Source organism: Triturus cristatus, chromosome 6 (assembly GCF_964204655.1).
Source record: "Triturus cristatus chromosome 6, aTriCri1.1, whole genome shotgun sequence".
Classification (NCBI taxonomy): Eukaryota; Metazoa; Chordata; class Amphibia; order Caudata; family Salamandridae; genus Triturus; species Triturus cristatus.
In genome coordinates, this window is record NC_140589.1 from 105,199,370 (window position 1) to 105,214,450 (window position 15,081).

At 45.4% G+C, this 15,081-nt stretch overlaps 1 protein-coding gene across 2 annotated transcripts in view; it reads right to left on the bottom strand.

The window, feature by feature from the left end:
- Window positions 1-15,081, bottom strand: part of LOC146816450 (ATP-binding cassette sub-family C member 10-like) — a 351,699-nt gene that overhangs the window by 205,423 nt on the left and 131,195 nt on the right. For both annotated transcript variants that reach the window (XM_085610292.1, XM_085610293.1), the window contains exons 9-10: window positions 14,682-14,780; window positions 381-570 (exon numbers count right to left, since the gene is read on the bottom strand). In XM_085610292.1, coding sequence (XP_085466418.1) covers window positions 381-570; window positions 14,682-14,780 — 289 coding nt within the window. The remainder of the gene's footprint in view (window positions 1-380; window positions 571-14,681; window positions 14,781-15,081) is intronic.

Consider the following 15,081-nt stretch of genomic DNA (forward strand, 5'->3'; position numbering starts at 1 on the left):
GGCAGCACCAGCACTGCAGGTGGTGACATGAACAGACACCTGTATCTCTTTTAGTCCCTGCTTGTTTCTGTTGGTAGTATCTGCCTTATTAAATTGTGGAAACATGTCAATTATGATGCATTTACAGGTGCAGGAAAATGGTATCAGGAAGCGGCAGCTTCCCTTTGCATGGGAAAGGCCTGCTGGTCCTAGCAGAAGTAATGCCAGATTCACAGACTGAAACCAAGAGCAGCCTCCTGCCATGGGAGTTTCTGTGGGAGAGCATGGTGGTCCAGGCACACTTTTCACATGCAAATAAGACCACCTGTCAGGCACAGACTCTCATATGTTCCTCAAGATCAGGTATTGAAAGGGTTGAGGTAACGGGAGAAAGTTATTACCTGTCTGAATAATTTTTCCTTCATCCATCAGAATCAGGAAATCTGCTTTGCTCAGGAATTCTGTCCTGTGAGTGCAAAGGATTCTGGTTTTGTGTCTGAGAATTCCCAAAATGCACTTCTCTAGCAGGTGATTGGCAACATCCGCATCAACAGCAGCCAGAGGATCATCAAGAAGATAAATCTCTTTATCCTAAGAAGAAAGATTGAACAGATCTTTGAAAACAAAATTAGTAATGACAGACAATACTTCACTTTTCAGTGGCAGCAATACAGTGCAGAATCATGTCCTGCTGCTCTCAGCATGGAGGTTACACCTTCAATGAAGAGTATACTAAAAGGAGTGGTCCAGCGGTCCAGTGCCTTCTACTAGACCATTTTCCCTCACATATTACACCCACCTGACCACACTTTCTGTGAGTAACCCACATAGGGCAGTGTGTCTCGCTGTCTCCTTTATCATCATTATTAAGTTGGGTATGATGTATAATTGATCGATTGTGCTCTACAAGGCAGCCCTACCAGTTGTCTGCCAAACCCTGCCGGAGTTCTGACCCATGGGCTTGCACAGTATCAAACCAGTCCCATCGCTTTTCCACATCTGGTCCTAGGTAGAACCATATTATGAGTCACATGAATGAAGGTCAAGCCGCAGATGTTCTACATTCCTTTCTGGCTCTATACTCTAGCAACTGATTATATACCGTGTGTGCCACACAGTAATTGGCACACCATTGAAAGGTTGGTTAAAAAGGCATGAGCTATTTCTACGAAAGGCAAATGTCCTTCAGACACACTGGGTGATCCCAGTCTCTCATGGTAATAAGTAATGAACAAGCTAAAGGCTTACCGATTACAAAAAATTGAACCAAGGCCCAATGTCATTGACTTGAGCTATCAAAAACCCTCGACTGCCTTGTCCAGTAGCAGATGTCAGATGTTTTTGTTAGTTTTGTTTATGTGTAGTGAAACAAAGAACACCACCAACAAAACACAGCAGACGTCACATGGTGTAGAATAAGACAGGACCGGGTATTGACAGGTTGAGAGCCTGTATGTAACTGAGCACTGTTCACAAAGTGTCTTATCTGACACTAACCAGTTTAAGAAACAATATGTTTAATTTTCAGCACAGAAACAAAACATTTTTTAGAGCTTTTTACAATGTCTTCATCTAAGACAGCTAGTAAAAATATAGCGGTTTGTGCCAATACAAATTAATGACATTTGTACATAAATAACTTGGTTACAAACAGAAATCATGTGTAGCACAAATTCAATTTACATATTATGAACATGACGTAGTGTAACGAAAATTACAACACAGCAGAAATTTAAATGCCCAATGCATTTCGGAACCAGCCGGTTCCTTCGTCAGGGGCCAGTCTGAAAAATACAAAGTAAACCATGTCGCTAATTAGAATAATGTAATTGGGGCTCAATCTCTAAAGCTCTGATGTAAAACGGACATGTCTGAAAACGAGTTACCTGTTCGTGTGTGTTGTTAAGTGTTCTCTGAAACAGATAAAGACGTGACCAAGTCAGCAACAACTAAGGTTGTAAGGTGTACGTGAAAGATGACAGTATAACATTGCCAAATTCACGCTTACCTGGGTTGGAAGAAACTCGTGGTTCTGAAAATGTGTAAGCGAACCATATCGGGTTAATGAGACTGATCAGACCAGGAAATACAATGAGTGTGCTCAATGGTAAAAGGGTTTCAGAAGAGATAGTAAATCTTACCTCTAACAAGAAGTTTTAATAAGAAGCTGTGTGGGAAATAAGTGCAAAAAGTCAACAAAGAACGTACCAGGTAGGCTGTACGGAGCAGACGGAAATTTCAATAGTGCAATCTAGAGAAAATTACGCGCATTTCCAAACGAGTACAAATCTTACCTCCAGAAAGGTTTATAAAGAGCTGTGGAAAAAGTAAAAACACGCGATTTTAGAAAAGAGGTATCTTTAGAAAGAAGGTATAGCCGTAGTTAACAGCGTGTTCGACCAACGTAAGACATGGAGGAGAGACCTTACCTATAGAAGTGCTACGAGACAAGAGTGACCGACGGTTCTCCAAAACGAATGAGCGGGTGCAAGGAATCAAATGTAAAGATGCTTTTAAGAAGGACAGACCGGGACGTGAACCGGAAGTATTCAACATAAACGACGGACAATAGGAAACATATGTGATCAACTGGATGTTTGTTGATATTCTACAGACGCACATAGGCGCCATATTGGAACAGAGTAAAAGGACTAAGAAGTGTAGGGGAATGCATCAAACTGCATGAAATGCTAACGATATGGGGACGAAAAGAATAAGAAAAGGAAGCCAAATAGTCAGTGCAAAATGTGCATCGTTGACAGTGGTTTGCACGATCGTAGAAGCGAAAATTATAAAAAGCTGACATTCCAGCTGAGATTTGATGAGCAGCTTTCACATTAGTGGTACAGAGAGAATCAGCCATAGGGGGCGATGTGGGTAGTGGTAAACCCTATAGACAATGCTGAGTGTTGTGTTATGCGGAATGGGCAATATGAGGAGTATGACGATAAGATAGACACTGAAGTGTGAAAATAAGCGCAAAGAGTTACATGGAAAGCAAGGATGTGTGTTGTAACAAAGAAAGTGGTGCACAAGATGTTGGTGTATGTATGACATGATATACAGATTATTGTTGTGCTGTGATGCTAGTCACTGATTCTACAATTTGAAAACTAGCCCGGGGTTTCACGGACTAGTCAATGAGCTTATGATTAGATAAAGCACGACATGTCTAACCTGTCATTAAGACCAATTGGTGCCATGGTCTCCAGAAGTTTAATCCAAAAAACCTCCCTTTGTAGGAGTCTCAGGTGAGTATTGACACCTTGTTGTTGCTCGACATGTTCGATTATTTGGAATCTAAGTTGTGATATGGAGTGACATGCTTCATGCCAGTGGGACGCCAGAGGAGAATTTTTGCTCTGAGTTCTGATACGACTTTTGTGTTCAGTAAGACGTGTTTTCATTTTCCGTTGGGTTTTCCCAATGTATAATTTGCCACACGGGCATTTAATCCCGTAAATTACATTGGAGGTATTGCAGTCACTAGTGTGTCGGAGCAGAACATCCTTGCCTGTGGTGGGATGTTTTAAGATGTTTCCTGGGATGATGTTATTACAATGTGAACAATTTTGACATTTCAAAGTGCCTTTGTGGGTGCGGCTACTCTGAGGTTTCTTTGTGGAAGATATTAGTTCACGAAGGTTTTGACCCCTAGTGTAAGCATGCAAAGGCAATTCACAGAAAATGTTGTTGAAGTCAGTCTCGTTAGATAGTAGTTCCCAACGTTTGTTGATGATTCTTTTGATAGCAGTGGAACAGGTTGAATACTTAGATATAAACACAATATTTGATTTGTTGGTTTTTCTGGTAGATGTCAGTAATTCTTCACGTGATTTTGCCATTGCTCTTTGTGCACAAGAGTCAATGATAGTAGAAGGGTACCCTCGTTCCTGATATTTTTCTTTTTGTTCATTAATCTTAGTTGTGCTGTCAACTGTGTTAGAACAAATACGTTTAATCCGGATGAACTGAGAGTAAGGTAGATTGTTAATGAGATTGTTGGGGTGGAAGCTGGAAAAATGTAACGCATTGTTGCGATCAGTGGGTTTGGTGTAGACTGTAGTGGTTAATCCATGCCCATCTGGATTTTTATTAATGGTGACGTCAAGGAATTGGATGGTCTGTGTTTCAATTTTGTGGGTGAATTGAATCCTGGAGTTATGGGAATTTAGAGTTGTTATCATTTGTTCGAGGAGTTGCTGGGAGTTGGTCCAAACCAGAAAGATGTCGTCAATGTATCGGCAGTAAGTGTAAATGTTTAACCACCACTGAGGTATGTCCATGATATACTCCTGTTCGAATATAGCCATGAAGATGTTGGCGTACGAAGGAGCCCCTGGAAAACCCATGGAGGTTCCCGAGAGTTGGGCATAGAATTGTTCGTTCCATTTGAAGTAACTGTGATGGAGGCAAAAGTGCAGTAACTGTAATATGAAAACCTTTTCTGTGTCAATGTCTTCGCGTTGAAGAAGAGCCCATTCAACTGCCTCCATGCCTGTGGAGTGAGGAATAGAAGTGTAGAGAGCCACCACATCGATAGTGCACAATAACCAGGTGGATTGGATGTTTGGTTGAATAAGCTCAAGTTTCTTGAGGAAGTCTGTGGTGTCCTTGGTGTATGACCACCAGTTCTGCACGAATTTCTGTAGATAATGATCCAGGTATTTGCCCACAACATCAAAAATTGAACCGCATCCAGAAACAATTGGTCTGAAAGGTGGTCGATGTAGATTTTTATGTATTTTAGGTAACATGTAGAGATGAGGTCTACGCGGATCTGATGTGGTGAGAAACTGTCTGGTTTGTTCGTCAATCCATCCTAAATCATATGCTCTTTTCAGGATGTCTTGTAGGATGATTACAAGTTGTGGTGTGGGATCGGTTTGTAATGGTAGATATATTGATTGGTCATTCACGTGAGTATTAACCTGTTGTGAGTAGAATTCTGTGTCCATTATGACAATTGCTCCTCCCTTGTCAGCGGGTTGGATGGTGATGTCTGGGTTGTTAGCAAGGGTTCTCAATGTGATTCTTTCGTTGTTCGTCAAATTCCGATGTTTGTTAGGGCGAAGAGTTAAGTTTTTGATGTCTTTTTTAATCATAATCTCAAATGTGTCCAGCATCTTGTGGGACACTGGAGCTTGGAAAGTGCTGCGAGGCTTAAATTTCGTCTGTTTGCTGGTTGCTGGCGTTGCTTCTGGGATTGCTACGTTAGAAAAATAATGACGTAGACGTAATGTCCGCATGAACTTGTACAGTGCAACATCAATGTCCAATTGGTTTGCATGACTGGTTGGAACAAAAGACAAGCCTCTATTTAGAACGGCTTTTTGGTGGGGTGTGATATCGACAGATGAAATATTTATGATCAGGGAATGTTCTTCCCGCTGCGTAACGATTTTCCTGCCCTTTCCTCGCCTGGTCTTGTTGTTGCGCTTTGGGTCTCTGGTTGTAGAGCTGGAGGTATTCCTTGATCCGGGGCCTGGGATAAAAAAGACACCGTGCTGGTTTTATCGACTTGTTCAGTGGTATCCTTAGTTGAAGTTTGTGAGTTAGAGGATGAGGTTCCGGGCTGCACTGGTGTTCTGGATGTAGAAATGTCCTTGTCTGAAACCAGACTTTCCTCTGATGAATGTGGGTTTGGTTTCCGTGGTTCAAATCTCTTACGAGCGTATATTTCGGCCCAGGTGTAAACCTCGTTTAACTTGTAGTCGATAGTGTCTCTTTTGTACTTCCTGAGTTTGCCCTCTTGTAATTCTCTGCTGTACTTGTCTAATTTTATGTTCAAGCCCTCTAAATTAATTTTCCAGGTATCATGTTCTAACCTGTTTTGAAGTTCATCTTTCAGTGTATTAATTTCTTGTTCAAGATCCTTAATGGTTTTGGAAAGCTCCTCGATAATAAGAAGAATCAGGTCAAGGGAGCACTTGTTGAGGATTGAGAACCATTTGTTCATGAAGGTGGGGTTGAGATGAAAGCGGAATAGCATGGGTCTAATTGAAAGTCGCAAATCCCAAATCATACACTTTGGTCCCGAATGGAATCAGAGAGTTCGGTAAGGAATATGCTACTTACCAGTATGCATCTGTTCTTGGCATGTAGAGCTGCAGAGTTGTACACTTAGCATAGATCGCCATCTGGTGTTGGGCCCGGATGTTTGCAGTTTGTTTTTGTTCTTTGGACAGTCTTTGGAAGTCACGAGTTCGGTGACTCCTCCTTCGGTCCGTATTGCGCATGGGCTTCGGCTCCATCCTCAGATTGTTTTTCGCCAACAGGGAAATGATGGAGCGTAGTAATAATAGTGAGAAACCCATGTGTGTTGTATCTAAATAAGATGGACTGGAACGGATACAGGTAGCCGGGGAGGCGGGTGGGCGTGTGTACAACTCTGCAGCTCTACATGCCAAGAACAGATGCATACTGGTAAGTAGCATATTCCGTTCGAGGCATATGAGCTGCAGATTGTACACTTAGCATAGATTATATAGCAGTACCCAACCTTAGCGGCGACCACCGGTATCCGTTGCAGTGGTTTGAAAAAGTGTCTTTAGTACAGCCTGGCCCACACTAGCTTGCTGCTTGGAATGCACATCTACACAGTAATGTTTTGTGAAGGTGTGTGGTGTTGACCATGTGGCTGCTTTGCAGATGTCATCTAAGGGTATGTTCCCTAGAAAAGCCATCGAAGCCCCTAACTTTCTAGTAGAGTGGGCTTTAGGTGGAACAGATAATGTTCTTTTTGCTTTTTGATAGCAAATTTGTATGCACTTTACAATCCACCTAGCTATCCCTGATTTAGAGATGGGGTTGCCTTTATGTGGTGGAGAGAAGGAAACGAACAATTGTTTAGTCTTCCTGAAAGGTTGCGTTCTTTGTATGTAGTACAGCAAAGCCCTCTTAACATCAAGTGTGTGTAAGGCCCTTTCTGCAACAGATTGAGGTTGCGAGAAAAAGACAGGTAATTCCACCGATTGATTGAGATGGAAGGGGGAAATGACCTTGGGCAGAAATTTCGGATTTGTACGAAGTATGACCTTGCTGTGGTGTATTTGTAAGAAGGGTTCCTGTATAGTGAACGCTTGTATTTCACCAACCCGTCTAAGGGAAGTGATAGCTACGAGGAAAGCTGTTTTCCAGGTGAGGAACTGTAGCTCGCATTTATGCATTGGTTAGAAGGGTGGACCCATTAGCCGTGTAAGAACTACATTTAGATTCCATACAGGGGAAGGTGGTGCCCTGGGAGGAATTACTCGTTTAAGGCCTTCCATAAAGGCTTTAATAGCGGGCACTCTGAACAGTGATAAATGCTGTCTGTTTTGTAGATAAGCAGCAATCGCTGCTAGGTGTAGGCGTATGGATGAATATGCCAGGTTACACCTGTGAAGATGGAGCAGATAGCATATGATGTGCTGTATGGATGCATCTAAAGGGTTGATTGTATTGTTACGGCAGTAAATTACAAATCTTTTCCACTTTGCGGCATAGCATGCTCTAGTGGTAGGACGTCTGGCTTCCATGATGATGTTCATGCAATCAGGGGGAAGGTTAAGGTATCCAAATTCTAAGATTTCAGGAGCCAGATCGCAAGGTTGAGCTGAGCTGGGTCCGGGTGCCTGATTTCTCCATGGTTCTGGGTTAGGAGGCATGGGGACAGGTGCAGTTTTTGATGTGGTACCACCGATAGCTGTAGTAGTGTGGTGTACCATGGCTGCCTGGCCCACGTTGGAGCTACTAGAATGAGTGTGAGGGAGTGCTGCTGTAGCTTCCTTACCACTAATGGAATTAGTGGGAGAGGTGGAAAGGCGTATGCAAATCTGCCTGACCAGTTCATCCATATCGCATTGCCCTTGGACAATGGGTGTGGGTATCTGGCGGCGAAGTTTGGGCATTTTTTGTTTTCGTGGGTGGCGAAGAGGTCTATCTGAGGATGCCCCCACTGTTGGAAGAATGGGTGAAGAACTTGTGGATGCAGTTCCCATTCGTGTAGTTGTTGCGTTTGTCTGCTGAGCAGATCTGCCATGGTGTTTTGTACGCCTGGAACATGCTGTGCCAGGAGAAAGATGTTTTGGGGAATTGCCCATCTCCATATGCTCTGGGCTAAGCGGGAGAGCTGGGGAGAGTGTGTCCCCCCTGTTTTTGGATATAATACATTGCAGTCATGTTGTCTGTGCGAATGAGGACTGCTTTGCCCGAAATCTGTTTTTGAAAAGATTTTAGGGCTAGAAAGATCGCCAAGAGCTCCAGATGGTTGATGTGGAGCGATTTTTGCTGTGGCGTCCATAGACCTTGCATTGTGAGGTGTAAGAGGTGCGCTCCCCAGCCGGAGAGCGATGCGTCTGCTGTTAGAATCACCTGAGGAACCGGGTCAAGGAACGGCCGCCCTTTGGAAAGGTTTGTGGTGTTCCACCACTGCAGAGAGTGATGGGTGCGGCCGTCCACCAACACCAGATCCGTCAGCTGACCCTGGGCCTGGTTCCACTGTCATGCTAGGCACTCTTGTAGTGGACGCATGTGGAGTCTTGCATGGGGCACTATGAAAATGCAAGACGCCATCATTCCTATGAGCTTCATAAACACTCTTGCTGAAAGAGAGTGTTGAGGAAGGAATGTTTTGCGCATGGCTTGTATGCTTGCGATCCTGGCTGAGTTTGGATAGGCAATACCTTTGGAGGTGTCTATAGTTGCCCCGAGATATTGCTTTGTGTGAGATGGTAGGAGGTGGGACTTTTGGTAGTTCACCGTAAAGCCTAGCCGGTGGAGTAGTTGAATGGTGCTGTTGGTGTGTTGCACACATTGGTTGTAGGACGTGGCTTTTATGAGCCAGTCGTCTAGGTAAGGGAAGACGTCAATATGTTGACGCCTGAGGTGTGCTGCTACAACTGCTAGGCATTTGGTAAACACCCGTGGTGCGGTGGTGACCCCGAAGGGGAGAACCGTGAATTGGTAATGCTGACCGTCCACCACGAACCTGAGGTACTTCCTGTGAGAAGGGTGTATTGGAATGTGAAAGTATGCGTCCTTCAGATCCAAGGTAGTGAGAAAGTCTCCCTGACAGAGGAGCGGGAGGACTTGTTGTAGGGTGACCATGTGGAAATGGTCTGAATGTATGTACGCATTTAGAGGCCGGAGGTCCAGAATGGGTCTCAGGGTCCCGTCTTTCTTTGGTATAAGGAAATACAGGGAGTAGACCCCTAGATTTTGCTGATTGACGGGGACCTGCTCTATAGCGTGTTTTTGGAGGAGGGAGAGCACCTCTTGTTTGAGCAGTGTGGAATGTTCTTGAGACATTGGACGGTGCCTTGGTGGGATATTGGGTGGGGTAGATGTTAGCTCGAGACAGTACCCTGACCGAATAATTTGGTTCACCCATTTGTCCGATGTTATGGATTCCCATGCGTGGATAAAGTTTTGTAGTCTGCCCCCGACCGGAGTGGGATGGTCTGGGGGGGAGTGTAGGGAAGTCATTGTGCGGGCGGGGTGGCAGAACGGGTGGTGTTAGTTTTGCCCCTGCCCTTATTGTTGTTGCCTCTGTAACCACCCCTTTGGTAGCCCTTTGAAAAGGTATTCTGAGGAGGGGACTTGTAGGAGGTAGAGGCGCTATCGGTGGAGTAGCCTCTGCCTGTGCTACGAAAGGATGAGCGTCGAAAGGAGCGTTTAGGGGCCTGTGATTGGAGTGCCCCCATAGACTTTGCTGTGTCTGTGTCCTTTTTCATCTTTTCTAATGCTTCGTCCACCTTTGGCCCAAAGAGAGTTTGTTGGTCAAAGGGGTGGTTTAGTATGGACGCCTGGACTTCAGGCTTGAACCCTGAGATCCTGAGCCAGGCATGGCGACGAAGCAGGACACTGGTATTTATGGCTCTAGAAGCAGTGTCGGCTGCATCGAGGGCACACTTAATGGAGGTGTTTGTAATTAGTTTACCCTCCTGTATCAGGTCATGAGCCTTGCGTTTGTGTTTTTCGGGGAGGTGCTGCATAAGAGCCTCAAGCTCGTCGTAGTGTGCTCTGTCATAGCGCGCAAGTAGCGCTTGTGTATTTGCAATGCGCCACATGTTTGCAGCTTGGGAGGCGGTGCGCTTGCCAGACGCGTCTAGAAGTTTGGATTCCTTATCTGGCGGTGGGGCTTCTCCTGAGGACTGGGAGTTAGCCCGCTTTCTAGCTGTGGACACAACTAGGGAATCTAAGGGAGCAGGGCCCTTAATGTATGCAGGGTCTGTGGGTGCCGCCTTGTACTTCTTTTCTATTCTAGGGTTCAATACCCTGGCCCTGACAGGGTCTTTGAACGGATGTATGACGTTACAACGCACACTTTTACAACGCATGCACTTACAACGCATTTTTTACAACGCATAATCCATTACAACGCACTACACTTACAACGCATGACACTACAACGCATTTTTAAAAACTACCATTACAACGCATACCATTACAACGCATAATATTTAATTGCATTTAAGGTAAGTATTAGATAGTGTAGGGGTAAAAATTACTATTCTAACTCCAGGGGGTGCAACAGTAGGGTAAGTGTTGGATAGTATAGGGGTAAAAATTGCTATTCTAACTCCAGGGGGTGCAACAGTAGGGTAAGTGTTGGATAGTATAGGGGTAAAAATTGCTATTCTAACTCCAGGGGGTGCAACAGTAGGGTAAGTGTTGGATAGTATAGGGGTAAAAATTACTATTCTAACTCCAGGGGGTGCAACAGTAGGGTAAGTGTTGGATAGTATAGGGGTAAAAATTACTATTCTAACTCCAGGGGGTGCAACAGTAGGGTAAGTGTTGGATAGTATAGGGGTAAAAATTGCTATTCTAACTCCAGGGGGTGCAACAGTAGGGTAAGTGTTGGATAGTATAGGGGTAAAAATTACTATTCTAACTCCAGGGGGTGCAACAGTAGGGTAAGTGTTGGATAGTGTAGTGTAATATTATGCGTTGTAATGGTAGGCGTTGTAATGGTATGCGTTGTAAAGGTAGTTTTTAAAAATGCGTTGTAGTGTCATGCGTTGTAAGTGTAGTGCGTTGTAATGGATTATGCGTTGTAAAAAATGCGTTGTAAGTGTAGTGCGTTGTAACAGTTGCGTTGTAAAGGTTGTTCCCCTCTTTGAACACCTCTGCAGCATGCTTGGTGACACCTTTAAGCATGGGCAAGATAGACGTGGACTTGTCCTGAATGTCAAATGTGTCCAGTAGGAAGTCGTCTTCCACTGGTTCACTATGCATTTCCACCCCATGGTAGTGTGCTGCTCTCTGCACTAAGTGATGAAACCCTAAGGAGTCCTCAGGGGGAGACGGCCTGGATGGGTATAGGTCGTCCTGAGGCATATCTGGTATGTCAGGGTTGTGGTAGTCTTCCCATGGGTCAGGGGTCCCCGGTGGAGTGGGGTCCATTGGGGCGTCCGCCGGGTCATAATCTGGATCCCCGTAATCCGGATCTGGGGACGGGGTCGGGGAGCGATGAGGTAAGGGTGGCGGAGACCTGGGAGGGGGTGGAGGAGGCAGAGGAGGAGGTAGTGGGGAGGGCACTCTGAGAGGAGAAGTAGCAGAGTCCTTCCGCTTGGGCGGTGGAGGAGGAGCCGGTGTGTCAAGACGTCTTTTCTTGACAATTAAAGTCAGTAGCCCAGTCTTTGGATCTTTAAATAGAGTCTTTTGCAAAGGGTCTGGTGTAAAGAGGTCCAGTGGCACCGAATCGTCCGCTGGCGCCGATGTTTTCGGGGCCGAGGGTTTCGATGGTTTCTGTGCACCATGCTTTTTTGGAACCTCCGGTTTTTTCGGCGTCGAAGGAGTTTTCGGCGCCGGAGCGTCGGTGCCGACAGATTTGTGTTTGTGTTTTGTCGGCACCGAGAGTCCAGGCTTCGGCACCGGTGGCTTCGGAGTCGAGCTGGGTATCACTTTCTTCGGTGCCGGATGGGGTTTATCGGCACCAGGCGTCGGCTGGCTCGAGCCCGAGCTGCCGTGAGACTTCTGAGGCTTCGACACCGGGCCCGAAGGTGGGGTGATAGAAGCTGTGTGCTTGGTTTTACCCAGGCCTGCAGGCGAGGGTGTAACCTGAGTCTCTTTGGTTTTGGGCGCGGGGGTGGGAGGGGGTACAGTACTCACGACCCGCTGCGCCGGTGTGATGTCCTCCACGTCGGAGTCGTCGGCCTCGGAAGCGCTGACGACGTCGTCCTCCTGCTCGGCGTGTAGTTGCCCCGAAGCTCCGGCATCGTCTCCGAAGATGTCCGGTGGAGCTGCGGTCGATGAGCGCGCCATGGTGCGTCGAGCTCTTCGATCCCGGATGGTCTTTTTTGATCGAAAAGACTTACAGGCGGGGCAGTCTCTAGCCTCGTGTTCTGGAGAGAGGCAAAGGTTACACACCTGATGGAGGTCGGTGTGGGGAAATTTAGACCCACATTTTGGGCACTTTTTGAACGGAGTCCTTTCCATCGGCCGGGACCGGAGTCGAGGAGGGCCCGAAGGCCGGTGCGGAGAAAAGTGCCGCTTCGAGAGATGAAGATTAGATGAAGAAACTCGAAGAACGAGGATTTTCCGTCGAGGCTGGAACCGTAGAAGTTCGAAGCCGGAGCACGAAGTATCACATCCGAGCCCGATGGCGGAAAAAAACAATCTGAGGATGGAGCCGAAGCCCATGCGCAGTACGGACCGAAGGAGGAGTCACCGAACTCGTGACTTCCAAAGACTGTCCAAAGAACAAAAACAAACTGCAAACATCCGGGCCCAACACCAGATGGCGATCTATGCTAAGTGTACAATCTGCAGCTCATATGCCTCGAACGGTTTGTTTAGGGAGTAAATAAAGAGAGAGAGAGATCAGTTTGGGGGTTGCAGTAGCTTCTCTTGTTATGCTATCATATTTTAGAGTGACGCATTTGCAACTGGCACTAATAGAGGAGTATGATCAGATTCACACAAAGTCTCAGAACCTGGAGTAAATCACGTTTTAAAACATGAGCATTTGTGATCAGCATCACACAACAGAATGAGATATGCTTTTGCAGGGTGGGTAAGCTACTGAAATATTATCTGGTGCTTGACCATGAGAACAACATTTAAGGCATGTCAAGAGTGAACCTAATGAAGCCACTGTATGCCATAACTACCAAAAGTGATGGTAAAGGCAATCTCATAAAAGAATATAGTGCTTTGTTCACCTTAAACCACAATGCCAGAATATGTGGTTGCTCCAGAAAGTATGTAATACGGTTGTAGATAAGGAAGGACAGTGTGGGCATCCATACCGATGTAAAGCATGAATACATTTGTAGTGAATCAGTTTGTGCCTGCCATGTATGGATACAGTTTAGACTAAACCATAGCCCTGCTCCCATTCCACATGCAAAGGTTCCCAGATGAAGTTGCCCTCTCCCTACTGTGTTTCTGCGTACATAGTCTGGTACACAGTACTAATTCTATTCAGGTCATCTTCGAAGTAGGCGATAACCAGCTGAAACCGTGAAACCGTGTTAGAAAGGGGAGCAGTTTGAGTGTCTCGGTTTAGCTTCTTAACAGGTTAGAGGTATTAATAGTTTAGGAATTGGGAGGAGGGAATGCCCGAATCCCACTGGAGAGTAGGGAAATGTTTGAAGACAGATATGGCATAGAGGTCTTAAATGTTAGATAAGACAGTAAGTTTCCATATACTTCTCATATTGCTAAGAGAATATAATATTACTAATTAAATGGGAGGTCCGGGAAACAGCTGTAAACACAAAAGGGATAGCAAATAATTGCATGCTACAGTGTTAACAGGCATCCTACAGAACGCAGTAGTGGGAGACCAGTCTGGGAGGTAGGTAGAGGAATGTAGATGGGGTACACACTACCTTGTCTTGTTTAATAAGGACAAAAAACAGTCCCTGTGGCTGATCATTAACATTTCTATAAGTGATGCAGGAATTGGGGTTGTACATATGTATATGGTATTTTTATCATCGAGTGTTAGGAGAGGTAGCTGGTTTGTGGACTATCAATGCATTGTGATGCAGTGTTCTTTAAGAAAGTGTCTTCAACTATTTTCTAAATTGGAGCAGCAAATGGGTGAGTCCTGATGGATACGGGGATCTTGTTCCAGATCCTGGGTGTATAAAAGGAAAAGACCTGCTGCTTTTCTTTGTTGATACGTTTTAGTCTGCAGTCTGATGGTGTCCTGGCTGCAGGTGTGCTGAGAGCCACCAGATATGGTGAGCTTGGATGCTAAATAGGGTGGGATGCAGGTTGCGATCACTTTGTTTATGCTGCAAGGGGAGCACGTAGAGTTCTATCAGGATGGGGATTCAGTGCCTTGGAAGCATGAGCATTTACTGTAATGGAGGTGTGAGCATTCTGTGTCAAGGAGACACGAGCATTCGGTATCATGATGGCATGAGTATTCAGTGTTGCAGAGGCGTGAACATCCAGTGTCATGAAAGCGTGAGAATTTGGTGTCATGCAGACGTGAACATTCAGTGTCATGCAGGAGGAAGCATTCAGTATCATTATTTCTACAGGAGTGTCGCATGGTCATTTAGTGTCCTGTACCGTCAGAGGATGTGGACATAGTGATAAGAGCCCTGTAGGTTTTAGGCATGTGTATACAGTTGTATACTCACATGAGGGGAAAACAGACATCTATTTGTGGGTTCTCCGAAAGCTGGAGGAGCACTGAGCATATTTGTCCCACATTTCCTTGAGAATATAAGGAAAGAGTGGCATCAGTTACTCACCTGGTATATCGCTCTTGCCAGGGCGATCCGAGCCTTCTGCCCTCCACTGAGTGTGACACCATTTTCCCCCACCTCAGTGTGGTCACCTTCTGGTAAAATCTAAAATAGAAAATAGCAGCTAAGTATTAAAATATATATTGGACTGTTTCGTCTGTCGGTGTGCCTGGAATGCACATATACTTTTTGCAACTATTGTCCCCAGATTTACAGAATTCCCCCTTCGATATGGAATAACGTACAGCATTAATGTGATGCACGTTACCACTTTTAATGTGAACAAAGTTATCACGAGCTACTTGTTTATGGCAATCTGTCATGGTTTATCAGAGCTATAAAGCAGTTTCTTCACTTATAATGTGGTAGGCAAGACCTTTTCTTGTGACCAGAGGTTACTGAGCAG